At 42.1% G+C, this 18,428-nt stretch overlaps 1 protein-coding gene and 1 pseudogene across 2 annotated transcripts in view; both read left to right on the top strand.

Annotated features, from left to right (window-relative positions):
* The first annotated feature begins 4,299 nt into the window (after nucleotides 1-4,299).
* The window catches only part of CCNI (cyclin I), a 36,128-nt gene continuing 21,999 nt past the window's right edge, over nucleotides 4,300-18,428 (top strand). For both annotated transcript variants that reach the window (XM_003832286.6, XM_063603550.1), the window contains exon 1: nucleotides 4,300-12,083. Coding sequence is in view for 1 of the 2 variants with exons in the window: in XM_063603550.1 (XP_063459620.1) it covers nucleotides 12,012-12,083 (72 nt within the window). In the remaining variant the exon portion in view is untranslated. The remainder of the gene's footprint in view (nucleotides 12,084-18,428) is intronic.
* On the top strand, nucleotides 4,338-5,162 carry LOC134730189 (ribosomal protein uL30-like; annotated as a pseudogene).

The following is an 18,428-nucleotide window of genomic DNA, read 5'->3' on the forward strand; positions in this document are numbered from 1 at the left end:
GTTCTCCTTGAAGAGGTCCTTCACATCCCTTGTAAGATGGATTCCTAGGTATTTTATTCTCTTTAAAGCAATTGTGAATGGGAGTTCACTCATGATTTGGCTCTCTGTTTTCCTGTTATTGGTGTATAAGAATGCTTGTGATTTTTGCACATTGATTTTGTATGCTGAGACTTTGCTGAAGTTGCTTATCAGCTTAAGGAGATTTTGGGCTGAGACGATGGGGTTTTCTAGATATACAATCATGTCATCTGCAAAAAGGGACAATTTGACTTCCTCTTTTCCTAATAGGATTAAAGACTTAAATGTTTGACCTAAAACCATAAAAACCCTAGAAGAAAACCTAGGCAATACCATTCAGGACATAGGCATGGACAAGGACTTCATGTCTAAAACACCAAAAGCAATGGCAACAAAAACCAAAATTGACAGATGGGATCTAATTAAACTAAAGAGCTTCTACACAGCAAAAGAAACTACCATCAGAGTGAACAGGCAACCTACAGAATGAGATAAAATTTTTGTAATCTACTCATCTGTCAAAGGGCTACTATCCAGAATCTACAATGAACTCAAACAAATTTACAAGAAAAAAACAAACAACCCCATCAAAAAGTGGGCGAAGGATATGAACAGACACTTCTCAAAAGAAGACATTTATGCAGCCAAAAGACACATGAAAAAATGCTCATCATCACTGGCCATCAGAGAAATGCAAATCAAAACCACAATGAGATACCATCTCACACCAGTTGCAATGGCGATCATTAAAAAGTCAGGAAACAACAGGTGCTGGAGAGGATATGGAGAAATAGGAACACTTTTACACTGTTGGTGGGACTGTAAATTAGTTCAACCATTGTGGAAGACAGTGTGGCGATTCCTCAGGGATCTAGAACTAGAAATACCATTTGACCCAGCCATCCCATTACTGGGTATATACCCAAAGGATTATAAATCATGTTGCTATAAAGACACATGCACAGGTATGTTTATTGCGGCACTATTCACAATAGCAAAGACTTGGAACCAACTCAAATGTCCAACAATGATAGACTGGATTAAGAAAATGTGGCACATATACACCATGGAATACTATGCAGCCATAAAAAAGGATGAGTTCATGTCCTTTGTAGTGACATGGGTGAAGCTGGAAACCATCATTCTCAGCAAACTATCGCAAGGACAAAAAACCAAACACCACATGTTCTCACTCATAGGTGAGAACTGAACAATGAGAACACGTGGACACAGGAAGGGGAACATCACACACCGGGGCCTGTTGTGGGGTCGGGGTGGGGGGAGGGATAGCATTAGGAGATATACCTAATGTTAAATGACGAGATAATGGGTGCAGCACACCAACATGGCACATGTATACATATGTGACAAACCTGCACGTTGTGCACATGTACCCTAAAACTTAAAGTATAAAAAAAAGGCAGCTTAGTTTTTCAAGAATGAAGTCTTAGAAACCCTGATTGTGTATTATTTATTTATTTATTTACTTTGAGACGAGTCTTACTCTGTCATCCATGTTAGAGTGCAGTGGCGAGATCTCTGCTCACTGCAACCTCTAACTCCCAGGTTCAAGTGATCCTCCCACCTCAGCCGCCTCAGACCCCTGAGTAGCTGGGACTACAGGCAGGCACCACCACCCCAGCTAATTTTTTGTATTTTTGGTAGAGACAAGGTTTCACCATGTTGCCCAGGTTGGTCTCCAACACCTGAGCTCAAACAATCCTCCTGCTTTGGCCTCCCAAAGTGCTGGGATTACAGGCATGAGCCACTGCTTCTGGCTTGATTGTGGATAATTTAAATTGACTCCCAAAACATAATTCTTTTCCTTTACTGAGAAGAAATAAGTGTTATAGTAAACATATGTGTGAGGAGACTAAAATAAAACTTGGAGGATTTTTACCCTTCTCTACGCATCTTCCCCCGCAAGTGCTTGATAAGTGTGTGTTGATAGTCTGATTACATGCTGAATTTGGTGGTTCCTGCTTCTGTTAAATAAAAATTACAGGAGGCCATTGTTTTGGACTAAGCTCCTGCACTAGGCCCCAACGGACTAGACTAAAAATCAAAACAGTCACCCATGCTGAAGTTTCATGTCACCAAACTAAGTTGTTATCTGAGAAATCAGGAGAGAGAGGTAACAGCTAATCTCCCAAACAGGCCAGTTTTAATCTGCATGATAATAAAGTCCTCCCTGGTTTAGTTTATTTTCATATTTATTTTTTAAGAGATGCGTTTCATTACCTTCCCCAGACTGACCTTGATCTCCTGAACTCAAGGAATCCTCCTGCCTCAGCCTCCCAAGTGGCTGGGATTACAGTGTGTGCATTCTACCACTCCCAAGAAAATTCCCTCTGTTGTAATCCTTAACCCCAAATAACTTGATGTTAACCAATCAGTCATTTTTCTACTGTTCTCTCTGTCCCTGCTTTACAAGGAAAGCGACTTTGAAATGACCAGTTCTTTCTTTGTTTCTGCTTCAGTCCTTCTCTGCCTATAAAGCCAACCTCTACTACTCAGCTCACTGGGACAGTTAAATTGTATTTTATGGAATAAATTATAAATAATAAAATAAGTGTTGCCTGATTCTAGAATTGCAGTAAAGCCAGTTGAGGTCTTTAAATTTGCTGTTAACTTTGTCCTTTGACAATTCAAAACAGTTCTGGAAAAGAGTAAAATGATACTTTGTTTTAATGATGTATTTTTCTCCCAACTAAAAATAAGTAAATAAAATGTGAGAACTAAACTCTGACCTTTTTCTTCTCTTGCCCAAATTCCTACATAAGGGGCCTGGGGAGTCACGCCCTATAAACCATAAAGTTTCATTAGAGGGGTTTTATTTAACACCAGATAACATGGATTGCTTTCCAACCTAACTGGCATAACGTCACATGACAGACAAAGAGGGAAATCAAAATATTTTAATCCCAAACATGTTTCTTTGCCGTATCTAGAAACAGCCCGGCAAAGCTGTCTCTTGTGGGGAAAATCTACATTCTCTAGAGAATCCCCTTTCCTTTCCAGGACTTTTTCCTAATCCAGGAGAAAATCAACAGAAGTCTCGCACTTTCTAAAATCTGATAAGAAACACTTGCAGACCGTTTTCTCTGAAGCCTGCTGCCTGTAGGCTTTGCCTCATAATGGGAACCTTGGTGTCCACAACCCCTTATCTTAACCCAGACATTCATTTCAACTGATTCTAGGTTTCTAGACAACAATTTAACTCTTTCAACTAATTGCCAATTCAAAAATCCTTGAATCGGCTGTGTGGTGGCTCAAGCTTTTAATCCCAGCACTTTGGAAGGCTGAAGCAACCATGCCAAGAGTTTGAGACCAGCCTGGCCAACATGGTGAAACCCTGTCTCTACTAAAAAAACATGAAAATTAGCTGGGCGTGATGGCACACGCCTGTAATCCCAGCTACTCAGGAGGCTGAGGCAGGAAAACTGAAAATCACTTAAGCCTGGGAGGTGGAGGTTGCAGCGGGGCTGTCATCGTGCCACTGCACTGCAGCCTGGGCGACAGAGTGAGACTCTCTCTCAAAAAAAGAAAAAAAGAAAGGAAGGAAGAAAAAGAAAAAGAGAAAGAAAAGAAAATCCTTGAATTCACTTATTACCTGGAATCCCCTCACCCCCCACCCTCCTTGTTTCCAGTTATCCCACCTTTCTGGACAGACGAATGTACATCATACATGTATTGATGTCTTATATCTCCCTAAATTGTATAAATCCAAGCTACCACCCTAGGCACATGTTCTTAGGACCTCTTGAGACTGCGTCTTGGGCCATTGGTCACTCCTATTTGGATCAGAATAAATCTCTTCAAATGTTTTACAGACTTTGACTCTTCCCCTTGGCAAATGTTTCTACTGAAGTCTTTTGAGATACAACTTTCAAATAGGTGGTTGCTGTTTGATCTCCGTGGCTCCTCTTAATGAAGCATGAAACCAATGATCCCTTCTGGTGAGACTTTCCTAAATCACTCCCTAAATATGAGAAACCTAAAGCTAGTTTATATTGAGTGTTGGCCCAAGTTTAGAAAGCAGCTTGAGGCGGCAGCAGAGCCGCACAGGAAGTGCGGCGCCATCACTAGAGCGGAAGCTGTAGGTGCGTTGTGGGAAGCACTTTATTGTCCAAAGCCAAACCGCCAGTGTGATGAAACTAACCTATAAGAAAAGGGCTGGGTTTTGTAAATGACACAGGCTCTAAAAAGCTTGGAAGCGCTGCAACTTTTGGCAGGAATCAGGGTTAGCAGGACCTCAGTGTCTCACTGCTGCTAAGTGCAGGCTGGCTCTCTGGGTCCTCCAGCGTGAGCTAGAACTGATGTCTCTATGGTCAAGTAAACAGAGCGAGTGCTGTCTTCCCCATGTGGTGGGGTTGTGCCAGATCAGTAGCTGCTACACTAGAAAGACGGTGGATCAAGGGCAAAGAAAAATCCCTTTGGTTCCAGAAAATCTCCTGAAAAAGGTGAAGGCTTATTAAGCCCTCAAAGCCACCCAGGCAAAGCAGGCACTTTTGGCAAAGAAGGAGCAAAGGAAAAGAGCTCAGGTTTAAGCGACTGGAATCATTCCAACATGATTCCTGGTGGCAGAAACATGACAAGCTGCTTCTCAGACAACTAGAAGTGAAACCTCATGCCTTGGAATTGCCAGATGAACATTCCTTGGCCTTTGTTGTGTGCATCAAAAGGATTGATGGTGTGAGTTTACTGGGGCAGAGAACCATTGCAAGACTTCGCCTAAAGAAAATTTTTAATGGTGTCTTTGTAAAAGCCACCCCCAAGAACCTAAAAATGCTGCGTATAGTGGAACCTTATGTGACCTAGGGATTTCCAAATCTGAAGTCTGTCCAGGAATTTTGAATTTTGAAACGTGGACAAGCCAAGGTCAAGAATAAGACCATCTCTCTGACAGAAAACACAGTGATTGAGGAGCACCTGGGGAAGTTTGGTGTCATTTGCTTGGAAGACCTCATTCATGAAATTGCCTTCCCAGGGAAGCATTTCCAGAGAGCTCATGGTTCTTGTGCCCTTTCCACCACTCAGTGGCCCGTCATGCTACCAAAAATAGAGTGGGCTTCCTCAAGGAGATGGGCACAGCTGGCTATCAGGGTGAATGCATCAATCAGCTCATCCGCCAGCTGAACTAGACCCAGGTGCCAAATGGCAGTAAATTTTTGTCAATGAAGTGGAAGCATGTGTTTTTGCTTTTTTGGAAATTTTTATCAAGTATCTTCAGAGAAGATTATTTCCTGCCTTATCTTCAAACACTGGAAAGGAAGGGTCAGAGACAGTAGCTGGCCGGAACAGTGGTTCACGCCTGTAATCCCAGCACTTTGGGAGGCTGAGGTGGGAGGATCACCTGAGGTCGGGAGTTCGAGACCAGCCTGACCAACATGGAGAAACCCTGTCCCTACTAAAAATACAAAAATTAGCTGGGCATGGTAGCACATGCCTGTAATCCCAGCTACTCGGGAGGCTGAGGCAAGAGAATCGCTTGAACCCGGGAGGCAGAGGTTGTGGTGAGCTGAGATCACGCCATTGCACTCCAGCCTGGGCAACAAGAGTGAAACTCTGTCTCAAAAAAAAAAAAAAAAAAAAAAGAAAACAAAAGACAGTAACTTAGGTTCATGGCAAGCACCTCTCATCACAGTCCAGTTCCAAGGAAAAATTTCAGCGTTTTCTACATTGGCTGTCGCCTCGTCTGAAATCAGCATATTCCATGGAAGAAGGAGTCCTGCTTTTGTTGCATCTTCTATCCTAAGGTTTAATGTTGGTAAATGAGTAACTCTAGCATTTGTACAAGGTTCCCTAAGACTCCTGCAGCAGTCTACCAAGCCCAGGGACACAATTGAATCTGGAGATTCCTGGGGCCTTGTTTTGAAAAAGACTTGAAATACACATAGGAAGAAAGGCACAAAAATAAATGTTCACTTGTCTCTTAAAAAAAAAAAAAAAAAAAGGCAGCTTGAGGCTTCCTTGACTTATTCCCTCTGAGCACTTTCCCCACTTAATATTAAGGAGGAGGTCTTTATATTATTTGGTGAATGGGGACTTTTTTTTCTCTTAATATCTTGATGCCAAGTTGGTTTGGGACATTTACTCCTCTTACATTCTATCTCTGTATAGATAAATGAAAAATATTTTAGAAGTTGTTAAAAGAATCCTAAAGTGTGGGCAGATGCTAAGTGATTATGACAGTAAATAATTTCCTTTGTTCCTGTAGGCTTTAACATCTCTCCTACAAGATAGTACCTTCATAAATTGTCTTGTGGAAACATTATCTAAAAATTTCATTTAGGACAAAGGAGAATAGAAGCTTCTGTCATTAAACATGAAACAGCCTTGCTTTCTTTACTCCTAAAAATGTAGGCAGTATTTCTAGAAATATTTAATGATAGCGAACCACTTCCTGGCCATCAATTTGATTCCCTTCCATTTTCCTAGACTTCTGAAGAGGTCTCACTTTACACTATTTTGCATTACAGAACAGTCTTTATACTTCCTTTTTTTTTTTTTTTGACACAGGATGTCACTCTGTCGCCAATGCTGGAGTGCAGTGGCGCTATCTCAGCTCATTGCAACCTCCGCCTCCCAGGTTCAAACGATTCTCCTGACTCAGCCTCCAGAGTAGCTGAGACTACAGGCACACACCACCATGCCCGGCTAACTTTTTGTATTTTTAGTAGAGATGGGGTTTCGCCATGTTGGCCAGGCTGGTCTCAAACTTCTGGCCTCAAGTGATCCGCCCGCCTCAGCCTCCCAAAGTGCTGGGCTTACAGGCATGAGGCATCACACCCGCTCACTGTCTTTATTCTGATAGCTGTTTCTCATGTGCTTCCTTATGCTGCTCCTCTTTGATTTGAAGCAAGGTATAGTTTAATTTCAAGATTTAATATTCTAGTCATGAAATAAAACAAGTCTGAAATCCTTTTCCAGTAAAAATCTACTCTTTGGACACACAAATAACTGCATGTTAGATTTTTAAAAATATTTAAGATTAAACACAAGCCAAAAATCACCACAAGGTGACTATTTTTGTCCTAAAATTTACTGCAAGCCAGAAACTTCCAAGGGAGAGGCAGTAAAGAGTAGTGATTAAAAACATACCATGCTTTGGAGATAGTCAACCTGGGTTTGAATCCTGGCTGTGCCCCTCTAAGCTATGTGACGAACATTGGGATTTACTTTACCTCTTTATCTTTTGTAAAATAGGAACAACAAAAATACCTACTATAGAGGAGTGCTGTGGGGATAAACACAAAAGAATGCAATAAAAATGCTTAGTATAATGTTTGCTACATAGTGAGTGATCAGCATGTATTAGTTATTATTATTCTCTCTCTCCTTTTTTTTTCAGATACAGGGTCTTTCTGTGTTGCCCAGGCTGGTGCAAACTCCTGGGCTTAATGATCCTCCCAGCTTGGCCTCCCAAAGCGATTACAGGCATGAACTACCACACCTAGAAATGCCGTGTAGAATGGTAGTCTAACTTTACTATTTAGAATTACTAAATAGAAGTTATTTACCAATACGCGGATAATATGTTCTCTTTATATGTCTTATTTATTTTCTCAGGGAATTTCATAAACTTTCAATTTTTTACAACTACAATTAATTGTAAAAACAATTATTAGTTATTTAAAAAAATATGGCCTGGCGCAGTGGCTCAAGCCTGTAATCCCAGCACTTTGGAAGGCCGAGGCAGGTGGACTACCTGAGGTTAGGAGTTCGAGACCAGCCTAGCCAACATGGTGAAACCGTCTCTACTAAAAATACAAAAATTACCCAGGCATGGTGGCACGCCTGTAATCTCAGCTACTCGGGAGGCTGAGGCAGAAGAATTGCTTAAACCTGGGATATGGAGGTTGCAGTGAACTGAGATTGCACCATTGCACTCCAGCCTGGGTGACGAGAGAGACACTCTGTCTCAAAAAAAAAAAAAAAAAGTGAATTAAAGTATGGTCTTACAAATGGATACTGAAGAACAAGAATGTCCATATTGGCTGTGCACAGTGGCTCATGCATGTCATCCCAGCACTTTGGGAGGCTGAGGTAGCTGGATTGCTTGAGCTCTGGCATTCGAGATCAGCCTGGGCAACATGACAAAACCCCGTCTCTACAAAAAATACAAAAGTTAGCTGGGCATGGTGGTGCACACCTGTATTCCTAGCTAGTTAGAAGTCTGAGGTGGAAGGATCGCTTGAGCCTAGGAAGTTGAGGCTGCAGTGAGCTGAGATCGCACCACTGCAACCTGGGTGACAGGGCGAGACCTTGTCTCAAAGGAAAAAAAAAAAAGAAAGAAAATATCCATACTTTTTGTTCAGACAACTGCAACTAGTTACTTACCCACCTATTAATTACTTGTAATTATATTTATAGGAGATTAAATTCTCACTGGCAATCTCATAGGCAGTAAGATAGTTTTAATAAGGATAAGTATATAATTAAATGGGAGCTCTTAAAGACTCCTGGTAATATTTTAATTGGTTTAATCTTCTGCCTTACAACTGGCAACTGGTATTCAGTAAAAGCCATAAAATCATAATATTGTTGGACCTAGGAATAGCCCCAAAGAGGTTATGAAGATGTTAATTGAATTATTTTTGTTTTTCATTTTTTGGGTAGCAGCTTTATTATAATTCAAACACCATAGAAGTAATACATTTAAAGTGTACAATTCAATGGTTTTTAGTACAGGTTGCATATCCCTGATACAAAAATCTGAAATGCTCCAAAATCCAAAGCTTTTTGAGTGCCAACATGACACTCAGAGGAAATGCTCATTTTGGATTTTCAGACTAGGTTGCTCAACCAGTAAGTATATAATTTAATGCAAACATTTCCAAAACTGAAAAAAAAAGTTTAAAATTCAAAATACTTCTGGTCTCAAATATTTTGGATAATACTCAACCTAAATATTCACAGTTGCGCAACCATCAACACAATCAATCTCAGAACATTTTTCTCACCTCAAAAAGAAACCTTCAAAAAATCAGTTGGGCATGGAGGCATGCGCCTGTGGTTCCAGCTACACAGGAGGCTGAGGCAGGAGGATTGCTTGATCCTGGAGGTCAAGGCTCCAGTGAGTCATGTTCACACCATTGCACTCCAGCCTGCAGCCTGGGTGACAGAGCAAGGCCCTGTTTCCAAAAAAAAAAAAAAGAAAAGAAAAAAGAAAGAAACCCCCATATCATTTAACTATCATCCCCTAATCCCATGCCTGCCCCTAGCCCTAAGCAACCACTTCCTTACTTTCTGTCTCTATATATTTCCCTATTCTGGACATTCACGTAAGTGGAATCATATAATATGTGGTCTTTTGTGACTGGCTTCTTTCATTTAGCATACTGCTTTCAAAGGTTATGCATGTTATAGCATGTATTAGTATTTTCTTTTTATGGCCCAATAAGATTCCATTGTATAGGTCGGTGTGATGGCTCATGCCTGTAATCCCATCACTTTCAGGCTAAGGAGGGAGAATTGCTAGAGGCCAGGAGTTTGAGACCAGCCTGGACAACATAGGAAGTCTCATGGCACCCCCATCTGCGCCACGGAGCCCATCTCTTAAAAATAAAAATTTGATTGTACATAGATGTATCACATTTGATTTATACAGGCGCCAGCTGATGAACATTTAGGTTGTTTCATCTTTGGCTATTATGAATAATGCTAACGTTTGTAAAAAAGTTTTTGCATGGACAAATATCTTCCTTTCTCTTGGGTATATATTTAGGAGTGGAATTTGCATTATTCTTATTGGAGTGAAAATCAGAAGCAATTTCATGGTCTAACAATGGAATTATGTTACACTCTCAATAGTATTATGCAGAAATGCTACACTCTCAAGAGTAACATGCAGAAAAATGGTGGCTTTTTTGAATGAAGACCATATAATAATAGGCTACATGAAGTGAAAAAAAGAAAAAAAAAGGATACAACCCACTTGAAATCCTCCTAGGGCTTCCCATTCCTTCTTCTGTTCTATGGCATCTGTCCTCTGCTTCCACATCCTGCCTCAGTTGTCTGAGGGCCAGCCACACTAGCTTTCAGAGATTTTTAGAACGTCTCAGCTTCGGAGCCTTTTCACATAACTTCCTCTGCTTGTATCATTCTTTGCCCAGCGGTTTCAAGTCTCATCTTAAATGTCACTTCTTCAGAAAAACCTTCTCTGATATCCCAAACCAGGCGGAAAGGCAAGCGTTTCCACAGCAGCCGGCGATTTTCCATCTTAATGGTTTTAATACCAGAATTGTTTACTTGGTCAAATATTGAGAGCCTTTTATACACAGGGATAGAGGGTGAAACATGCAAGATCCCTGCCGCCTGCGACCTTATATTCTAGGGAGGGGATACATGCACAAGTAAACAAGTAAATGTACTTGGTAATTTTACATAGTGATAATTAGCTCAATGGTTATCCTCTGTTTGGACTGTAAACTCCATGAAGGCAGGAGCTATGTCTGTCTTGGCTACTTCCAGTTTGCTGAGTCTGGCCACTAAATAAACTCAACACATATTTTTTCACTGACAGTTAAAATAACTATATAAAAAACAAATGGAAAAAACAAACGAGACTTCTATAAATGGTTGAGATCTAGCTCTTGCTCTTTCAAAACTCTGTAATACTACATATTTTTAAATAATTAAAACAATCAAAATAGCAAAAAGTTACCGTTTGTACTAACAGAACCCCAAATAAAACCCATTTATGTCACCACACATTCTTTAAGCACCTGGTAATAAAACCTATTTGGAAATACTCAGACGTGTTGGTTGAGGGGATAAAATCCCCTTGGCACATTGCCAAGCAGGTTCCTCGCCGTCAGCAGTATAATTTACAGTGTTTCACTGAGGCCTTAAGCACCCATGATTTGATTCTCCCTAATTTTCCGATTCCTAAAACCCTTTAGAATCTCCCTCCACCCACACAATGTGGCAGTGAGAAAAACCGCAATTCTATTTACATGTCAACGGTAAGAAGAGAACACGTAATACTTTGCTAGGTCAACAAATCTGCAAGATCTCCACCCAAGAGATCAGTAGCCCCTTCCCAGTGAATCCTTCTAAGAGCCTGGGGACGAGTAGGGCTAGATAAAACCAAGCTGCTCTAAAGCTGGACCACAGGAGCGGATCGTGAAATCCCCTCCCCCAAGCGCAGCGCTCGGCCGCTTCTTTCTTCCCCAGGCGCATGCGCAGCGCACTCTCCGGCCACCGCACGCCCCCTCAGTGGGGGCCCAGAGACGCTGACGTCACCGTGCGGTCTGCAAGCAACCCTTCCGCTCCTTCAAGGAAAATGAGTCCACGGACCTTCAGCTTTTCTTAGCCACGAGAAAACGTCCTCCCTCCTTCCATCCTAGTGCCAACGACTTCCCCAGCCCGTCTCCTTTCGGCCGCACTTCTCTGTACTTTCGTTGGACCGGGAAGGCGGCGGGGAGGAACAGGAAGGGTGAAAGACCAAGTCCGCGTAGTTTACAAGGAGTGGGCGAGTCTAGGAATCGGTCCGCGAGGGCGGAGCCGAGGAAGCCGGCACTTCTTCCTCCCTTCCCCTCTCTTCCCCTCCCTCCCCAGCCTTCCCCGCGAGCGGACGCGGCAGCGCCTCTGTCTCGCTTTTTCTTATTTTCCCCCCTTTCCCCTTTCTTTTTTTTTTTTTTCTTTTCTTTTCTCCCCTCCCCCCCTTTCACCATTTCCCCTCGGAGGCGCTTTCCCCGGGCAGGGGCAGAGCCGGTCTCACCCCCCGCCTCTCCCCGGCCCCCGCCGCCCTATGGCGAGAGGGAGCCCCCTCCCCACCCGGGCTCGAGCGGCGGCGGCCTCAGGCCGGGGGTCATCATGGAACTAATTCGCTGACCGACCCAGCGGCCGCAGCCGTCCGTCCCGCTCGAGCGCCAGCGCCCGCGCCCCCCGATCCGCTTCCCCTTCCTCCCTCCTCAGTTGGCCCAGTCGTCCCGCGCGCACCGCCTCCGCGCGCCTATGAGAATGAGGTGGTAACGGGCCCCCGGATGACCCCGCGTCACCACTGTGAGGCCTACAGCTCTGCCGGGGAGGAGGAGGAGGAGGAAGAGGAGGAGAAGGTGAGGGGCGGGGGCGGGGGCTCGACGCGTCTCCGCGGCTGGCGTCGACGCGCTGGGGCCCCGCTGCTCCCCCCGCGCCGCCCCCGTGGCAGCGCCCGTGGCCGCGCGCTGCTCGCCGGAGACCCACCCTCCCGCATCCCCCAGCCCGGGGAACCTCGGGGCCGCCCTCTTGGTCCTCTCCGGCCCAGACAGACCCGTCACCTGCCCACTTGAAAACGGCACTACTGTGTTCCTTTTCGGGCCAATTTTTCTGTCAGCGAGTAACTTTTTTTGTGGCAGCGGCAAATTAGCTACTCTATAGTGCGTGTTGGAGGCTCTACGAGCCCGTGTTAATACACAAAGAAGGGGACACACCCCCACCCTCAGGTTGAACGATTCTGCGGGGACACCAGGAGGATTACTAACTTTGCACGGCAGACTGAATGCCAAATGAATGGGGTGAACCTCCGGTGCTGTGAAATTCGGGGGAGGGCAACGTTACCCAGGGCTTGGGGCGGGTGAGTGGGGGGAATCCGGGGGAGGTGAGATTTGAGTTGTGCTCTAAAGGCTAGATTAAATAACTGGAATTTGAAAGGAGGACAGAGGAGCCTCCGCTGGAGCTAGGGGGCTCCGTTACTGATCCTTTTGGCAGAAGTTGACAATTGGGTATCAAAACAGTGGAAGGTGTTTCGGGAGGTAGGATGGATTCAGACTCTGAAGGGGTTTGAACTAAAATGTTTATGTTTTATTCTGTCAGTGGGGAGCCACTCGACTTAGAGCAGCAGAGCATTACAGTAATGACGTTAAATAACAACATTTGATGAGGCTTATTATCTGCCAGGCATTCTCCTAAGGTGGCTTGCAATTCACTTAATCCCCCCAAGGCTGGTAGTAGGAGCCTCATTTTACAGATGAGGAAAACTGAGACTCCACAAGATTAACTTTCTCCTTAGGTAACGCGGTTAAAACCCAGTAGCCAGAATTAAGTCTGATTCTACGCTGTGTGGTCTCTGTCCTGAAAATGAGTTTGTTGAAATAGCAGTGTTATCTGCTGCTAGCTTTTCCAGGTCATTTGTGGCAGATGAAATAGAAAGGATTGGACAAATAGATTAAGAAATAATGGACGGAATAGATGTAGATTGGCTAATCTGGGACCAGAGAATCTCCGAGAGATTCTGAGCCCCTCTACTAGAAATTTCTTGATACCGATGAAGGGCAGACTAATACCGTCAGCATGTGTTAGGGAAGTTCAGTAAAAATGATCTGCAGTTACAGGTAGTTTATGTGGTATTGTGACATCCTAGTAGGTTAGAATGGAGCTTAGCATGTGTGTTGGTCAAGATTGGAAGCTGAGTGTGTCCGTGTTTTGTTTTGATTGTGTCATACATTAAAAATGAATATTCATCTTCCTATGTATGTTTCTTCGTCTTTAAAATGGGCTTTATGGCTGAAATGGGGGTGTAGTAAGAAAAATAAAAAACTAGAAAAAAAGGGCTTTCCACAGTTTCATCAAATTGTGGGAACATTACATGAGTTAATATGGCATAGCGCTTTGAACAATAGGTAGTCAAATAGTAAGCACTCAGTGCTTTTACTTGTTAAGCTGTTTACAAGTGAAGCTATTAGGCATATGCTCAACTCTGGAGATTAACATCAAAGAATTCATTATTAGGAAAGGCAAGTTTACCAATAGTCTCAAAGCAACTAAATGTAAAGGTAGAATTATGTCCAAGTACAGATGTTGGAAGGCAGGGCACAACTGCACAAATCCAGAGAGTCTTACAGACTGATGGCTACTTTAGGAAGGGAAGTATGAGCTAGAGGACATTTCAAGTTGAAACAGCAGTGCTTGTACAGCCAGGGAGATTGGGAAAGAGCATACACTTGGAATTGCAAATACCTTTAATTCATTGTTTCTAGTGCATAAAGTCAAGGAGGGAATAGTAGAACTTCAGTTTCTTGTACGGCCACATTAATCCCTCCTTTCAGAAGAGGAACTAAGATTCAGAAGTCAGCACTAGTACAGGATTATTAATGGAATTGGTGTGATGATGATAGCAAATACAATAATACATATTAGTGAAGTTGTTTATATTGTATACCCAGCACTGTGCAGCACTTTTCCTCAGAGGAGCAGGGGGCCCTGTATGTATATCTGTAATAGTTATGCTGTACAATAAGCCTTTTATAAACTATTACCTCAGACATTAAGCTATTTGATAACCGTGGAGAAAGGAGAAGCAGCAGCAATTGAGAGAATGGGAGGGGAAATGTGAAACTGGCATAAAGTTTGATGTGTGTGGAATATGCCAACTAAAATAGTCTTTTGTTATTTCCTGCTTTTCTAAAAAAGCATGCAAAGTTGGATGTAACCAACAATAGGCATACAGTAACAAAACTATATAGTTCTGTTAAAACTAAAATTGTATTTTAAATGTTTGCATTTTCTTAGCAGAATTTATTAATTCAACTCAAAATGTGCTTTACCCGTAGAAAATAGGCTTGTGCACTGTCAGTAAAAGAAAAGCCAAGCCCATGCTTTCTGTATCATAGTATGTCTTACTAGTCTTGTCTTTTGTTCTTTTATGTAGAACATACATTATGACCCTATACTGCTAAATATTTCACAAGAATAGTAATATTCTCTTACAGAATCACAGCAAAATTTTCAATTTTGGTAAATTTAGCATTTGATACATTGACTTGTGTAATCTACCGTCCCAATTATCTCATTTGACCCAATAATGACCTTTACACCATTTGTCTCCTTCCAGTACAGGATCTAGTTGAGGGTCAGGTATTGCAGTTTCATTTTTCTTTTCTTTCTTTTCTTTTTTTTTTTTAAGTGATTGGGTCTCACTTTGTTACCCAGGCTGGAGTGAGGTGCTGTAATCATAGCTGACTGCAGCCTCAAGCTCCTGGGCTTACGTAATCCTCCCACCTGAGTCTCCTGAGTAGCTGAGACTACAGGCAGGTGTGTGACATCATGCCTGGCTAGTTTAAATTTTTTGGTTTTTTTTTTTGGTGGAGACAGGGATCTCGCTCTGTTGTCCAGGCTGGTCTCAAACTCCTGGCCTCAAGTGCTCCTCTCCTGCCTCACAAAGTTCTGGGATCACAAGCAGGTGCCACCATGCCCTGCCTTCTGTCCTGTTTTTAAAAGTTTAAGGAAATTTTACCTCGTTTTACTTTTTCTTTGTTAGCTTTCTCTGGAGTGAGCAAAGAGTGATTCTTTTTTTTCCTATTGATAATGTATTGCATTGATTTCTGAATCTTAAAACAAGCTTGCATTCCTGGAACAAATCCCACTTGGTTATAGTATATAATCCTTTTTTTAATATTGCTGGATTCAGTTTGCTAGTATTTTGTTGAGAAATTTTGCATTTATATTCAGAAGAAATACTAATCTGTAGTTTTCTAGTGATGTCTGTCTGGTTTTGGTAGCAGGGTAATAACTGGCTTCAAAGAATAAGTTGGGAAGAATTTGTAAAGATTGCTATTAGTTTTTCTGAAAATGGTTGGTAGAATTAACCAGTGAAGCCATCTGGGCATGGATTTTTCTTTGGCAGTGCTTTAAAAAAATTAACTGTTTAAATCTTTGGTTTTACAAATACTCAGCTTTTTTCTTTCTTTCTTTTTTTCTGTTTTTGTTTTTTTGGAATCATCTCACCAGTGCAGCTTTTTACTTCCTAAGTTTTGGTATTTTGTATTTCTGGGAACTGGACCATTTCATCTAAAATTTCCAATTTAGTTGCACACAGTTGTTCATAAATTCCTTTATAATTCTTTTTATTTCTGTAAGGTAGGTAGTGTCTTCTTTTTAGTCTTGATTTTAGTAATTTGTCCTCTGCATTTTCGTGGTCAGTCTAGCTGGCTAAAGGTTTGTCCATTTTGATCTTTTCAAAGAATCAGCTTCTGGTTTCATTGACTTTTCACTGCTGTTTTTGTATTCTCTACTTCATTAATTTCCATTCTAATATTTAGTATTTCCTTGCTTCTGTCTTGCTTTAGGAACAGTTTACTCTTCTTTTTCCATTACCTTAAGGTGGAAGATTAGGCTCTTGATTTGAGATATCCTTTTTTAGTAGAGGCATTTTCAGGTATTAATTTATTTCTAAGCACTGCTTTAATTGTATCTGGTAAGTTTTGGTATATCTTCATTTTCACTCATCTCAAAGTATTATCTAATTTCCCCTGTGACTCTTCTTTGACCAGATACCTTTGTTTTAAAAAAAGTTATTACAATATAAATATTTGAAAGTCATACTGAGGGCTTTAATTATAGGCGATTGGAGAACGGGAATCCATTGAACCTGATTTACTTCTTTTTACATGATTCTACTTTATGTGTCTCTTTCTGTACCATCTAAACCCCCTAAAAATAATCTTGAAACCTAGTGAAGGAACTTGAGTCACTAGTGACAGTCGGTTGTTGGGATAGCTTGTGAAGGCTGGTGGATCCATTTGGTTGTAGCTAATGGCGTGAAAGAATTATTAAAGTTTTAAGGTTTTTAATAGGAGTTTGGAAGAAACCTTAGAACCTATGAAGTCTAATCTTGACCCAAATAGCTGTTTCTTCTAAATATCTCTTGTCAGATGGTCATCTAGTTTACATTCCATTTCTTTTATATAAAGATTTTCACTGTGTTGCCCAGGCTGGTCGTGAACTACTGGGCTCCTCCTGCCTTGGCCTCCCAAAACTTCGATAGCTCCTCCTGCCTTGGCCTCCCAAAGTGTTGGAATTACAGGAATGAGCCACAGCACCTGGCCTACATTCCATTTCTAGTGTTAATACTTATGTCTGCATTAGAAGAAATTATAGTGAGCTTGCCTACCAAATTGTTGAAGATCTGAGAAAGGCACCAAGGCAACAAAATTGGAATCTCAGAACGTCTCAGCAGTATGCAACAGGGATAGAATATAACAAGATGACCTTTTTTCTTTTTTATAAAGAATATTTTTAAAGTTGTGAACAAGGATGTGTCAAAAAAAAAAAAAAAAAAAAGGAAAGTACCCAAACCTCGCACACAATGGGTTGGGGCAGGTAGGGATAGAACTGGCTTAACAAGGAACCTGAGAAAGTCTCCTAAGAGTTTTTGTTGACCGTAAATTATATCTGAATTGATACCGAGGTGTGGTCTTCAAAAAAAAAAAAAAAAGCTAATGAGGGCCACGAGTGGTGGCTCATGCCAGTACTCCCAGCACTTTGGGAGGCCAAGGCAGGCAGATCACTTGAGGTCAGGAGTTCAAGACCAGCCTGGCCAACATGGTAAAACCTGCCTCTACTAAAAATACAAAAATTAGCCGTGTGTGGTGGTGTGTGCCTGTAATCCCAGCTACTCAGGAGGCTAAGGGAGGAGAATCACTTGAACCCAGGAGGTGGAGGTTGCAGTGAGCCGAGATCGTGCCACTACACTCTAGCCTGGGCAACAGAGTGAGACTCTTGTCTCAAAAAAAAAAAAAAAAAAAACAAAGCCCATGATTTTAGACTGTATTTATGGTAAAACTAAAGCTAATTTAGAAGAGGCAAAATATCGTGAGGAGCTATCGAAGTTTTCAGCTATGGAAAAGATGAATTGGTGAGCATGATAGCACCCTTCAAAGATTGGAAGGATTGCTGTGAAAGAGATTAGATTTTGGTAGGTTAAAGTTGTGAACAAGGATGTATCAAAAAAAGAAGGTACCAAAACCCCACACACAGTGGGTTGGTACAGGTGGGGGTAGAGTTTTTGGTTGTATGTTTTTGTTTGGGGCACCAGTGGTTGAAACTGGAACAATTGGTTGGGTCTCTGTTCCATCGAAGTACTGTGCTGTGGACACAGTGAGTATTAAAAAAAATGAGGACACTTGGACACAGGAAGGGGAACATCACACACCGGGGCCTGTTGTGGGGTGGGGGGAGGGATAGCATTAGGAGATATACCTAATGTAAATGGTGAGTTAATGGGTGCAGCACACCAACATGACACATGTATACATATGTAACAAACCTGCACTTTGTGCACATGTACCCTAGAACTTAAAGTATAATAAAAAAAAATATATATATATATATAAATGATATTGGCAGATGTGACTGCATAGGGATTTCTTTATTTAGAGACAGGGTCTCATTCTGTTGCTGGGGCTGGAGTGCAGTGGCATGATTTTGGCTCACTGCAACCTCAGCCTCCCAAGTAGCTTGGACCACAGGCACGTGCCACCACGCCTGCCTAATTTTTGTATGTTTTATAGAGATGGAGTTTCACCACATTGCCCAGGCTGGCGTCGAACTCCTTGACTCAAGCAATCTGTCCTCCTCAGCCTTCCAAAGTGCAAGGATTACAGGCCGGAGCCGCTGCGCCTGGCCAGGAATTTATAACGTAGTTG

Source organism: Pan paniscus, chromosome 3 (genome assembly GCF_029289425.2).
Source record: "Pan paniscus chromosome 3, NHGRI_mPanPan1-v2.0_pri, whole genome shotgun sequence".
Classification (NCBI taxonomy): Eukaryota; Metazoa; Chordata; class Mammalia; order Primates; family Hominidae; genus Pan; species Pan paniscus.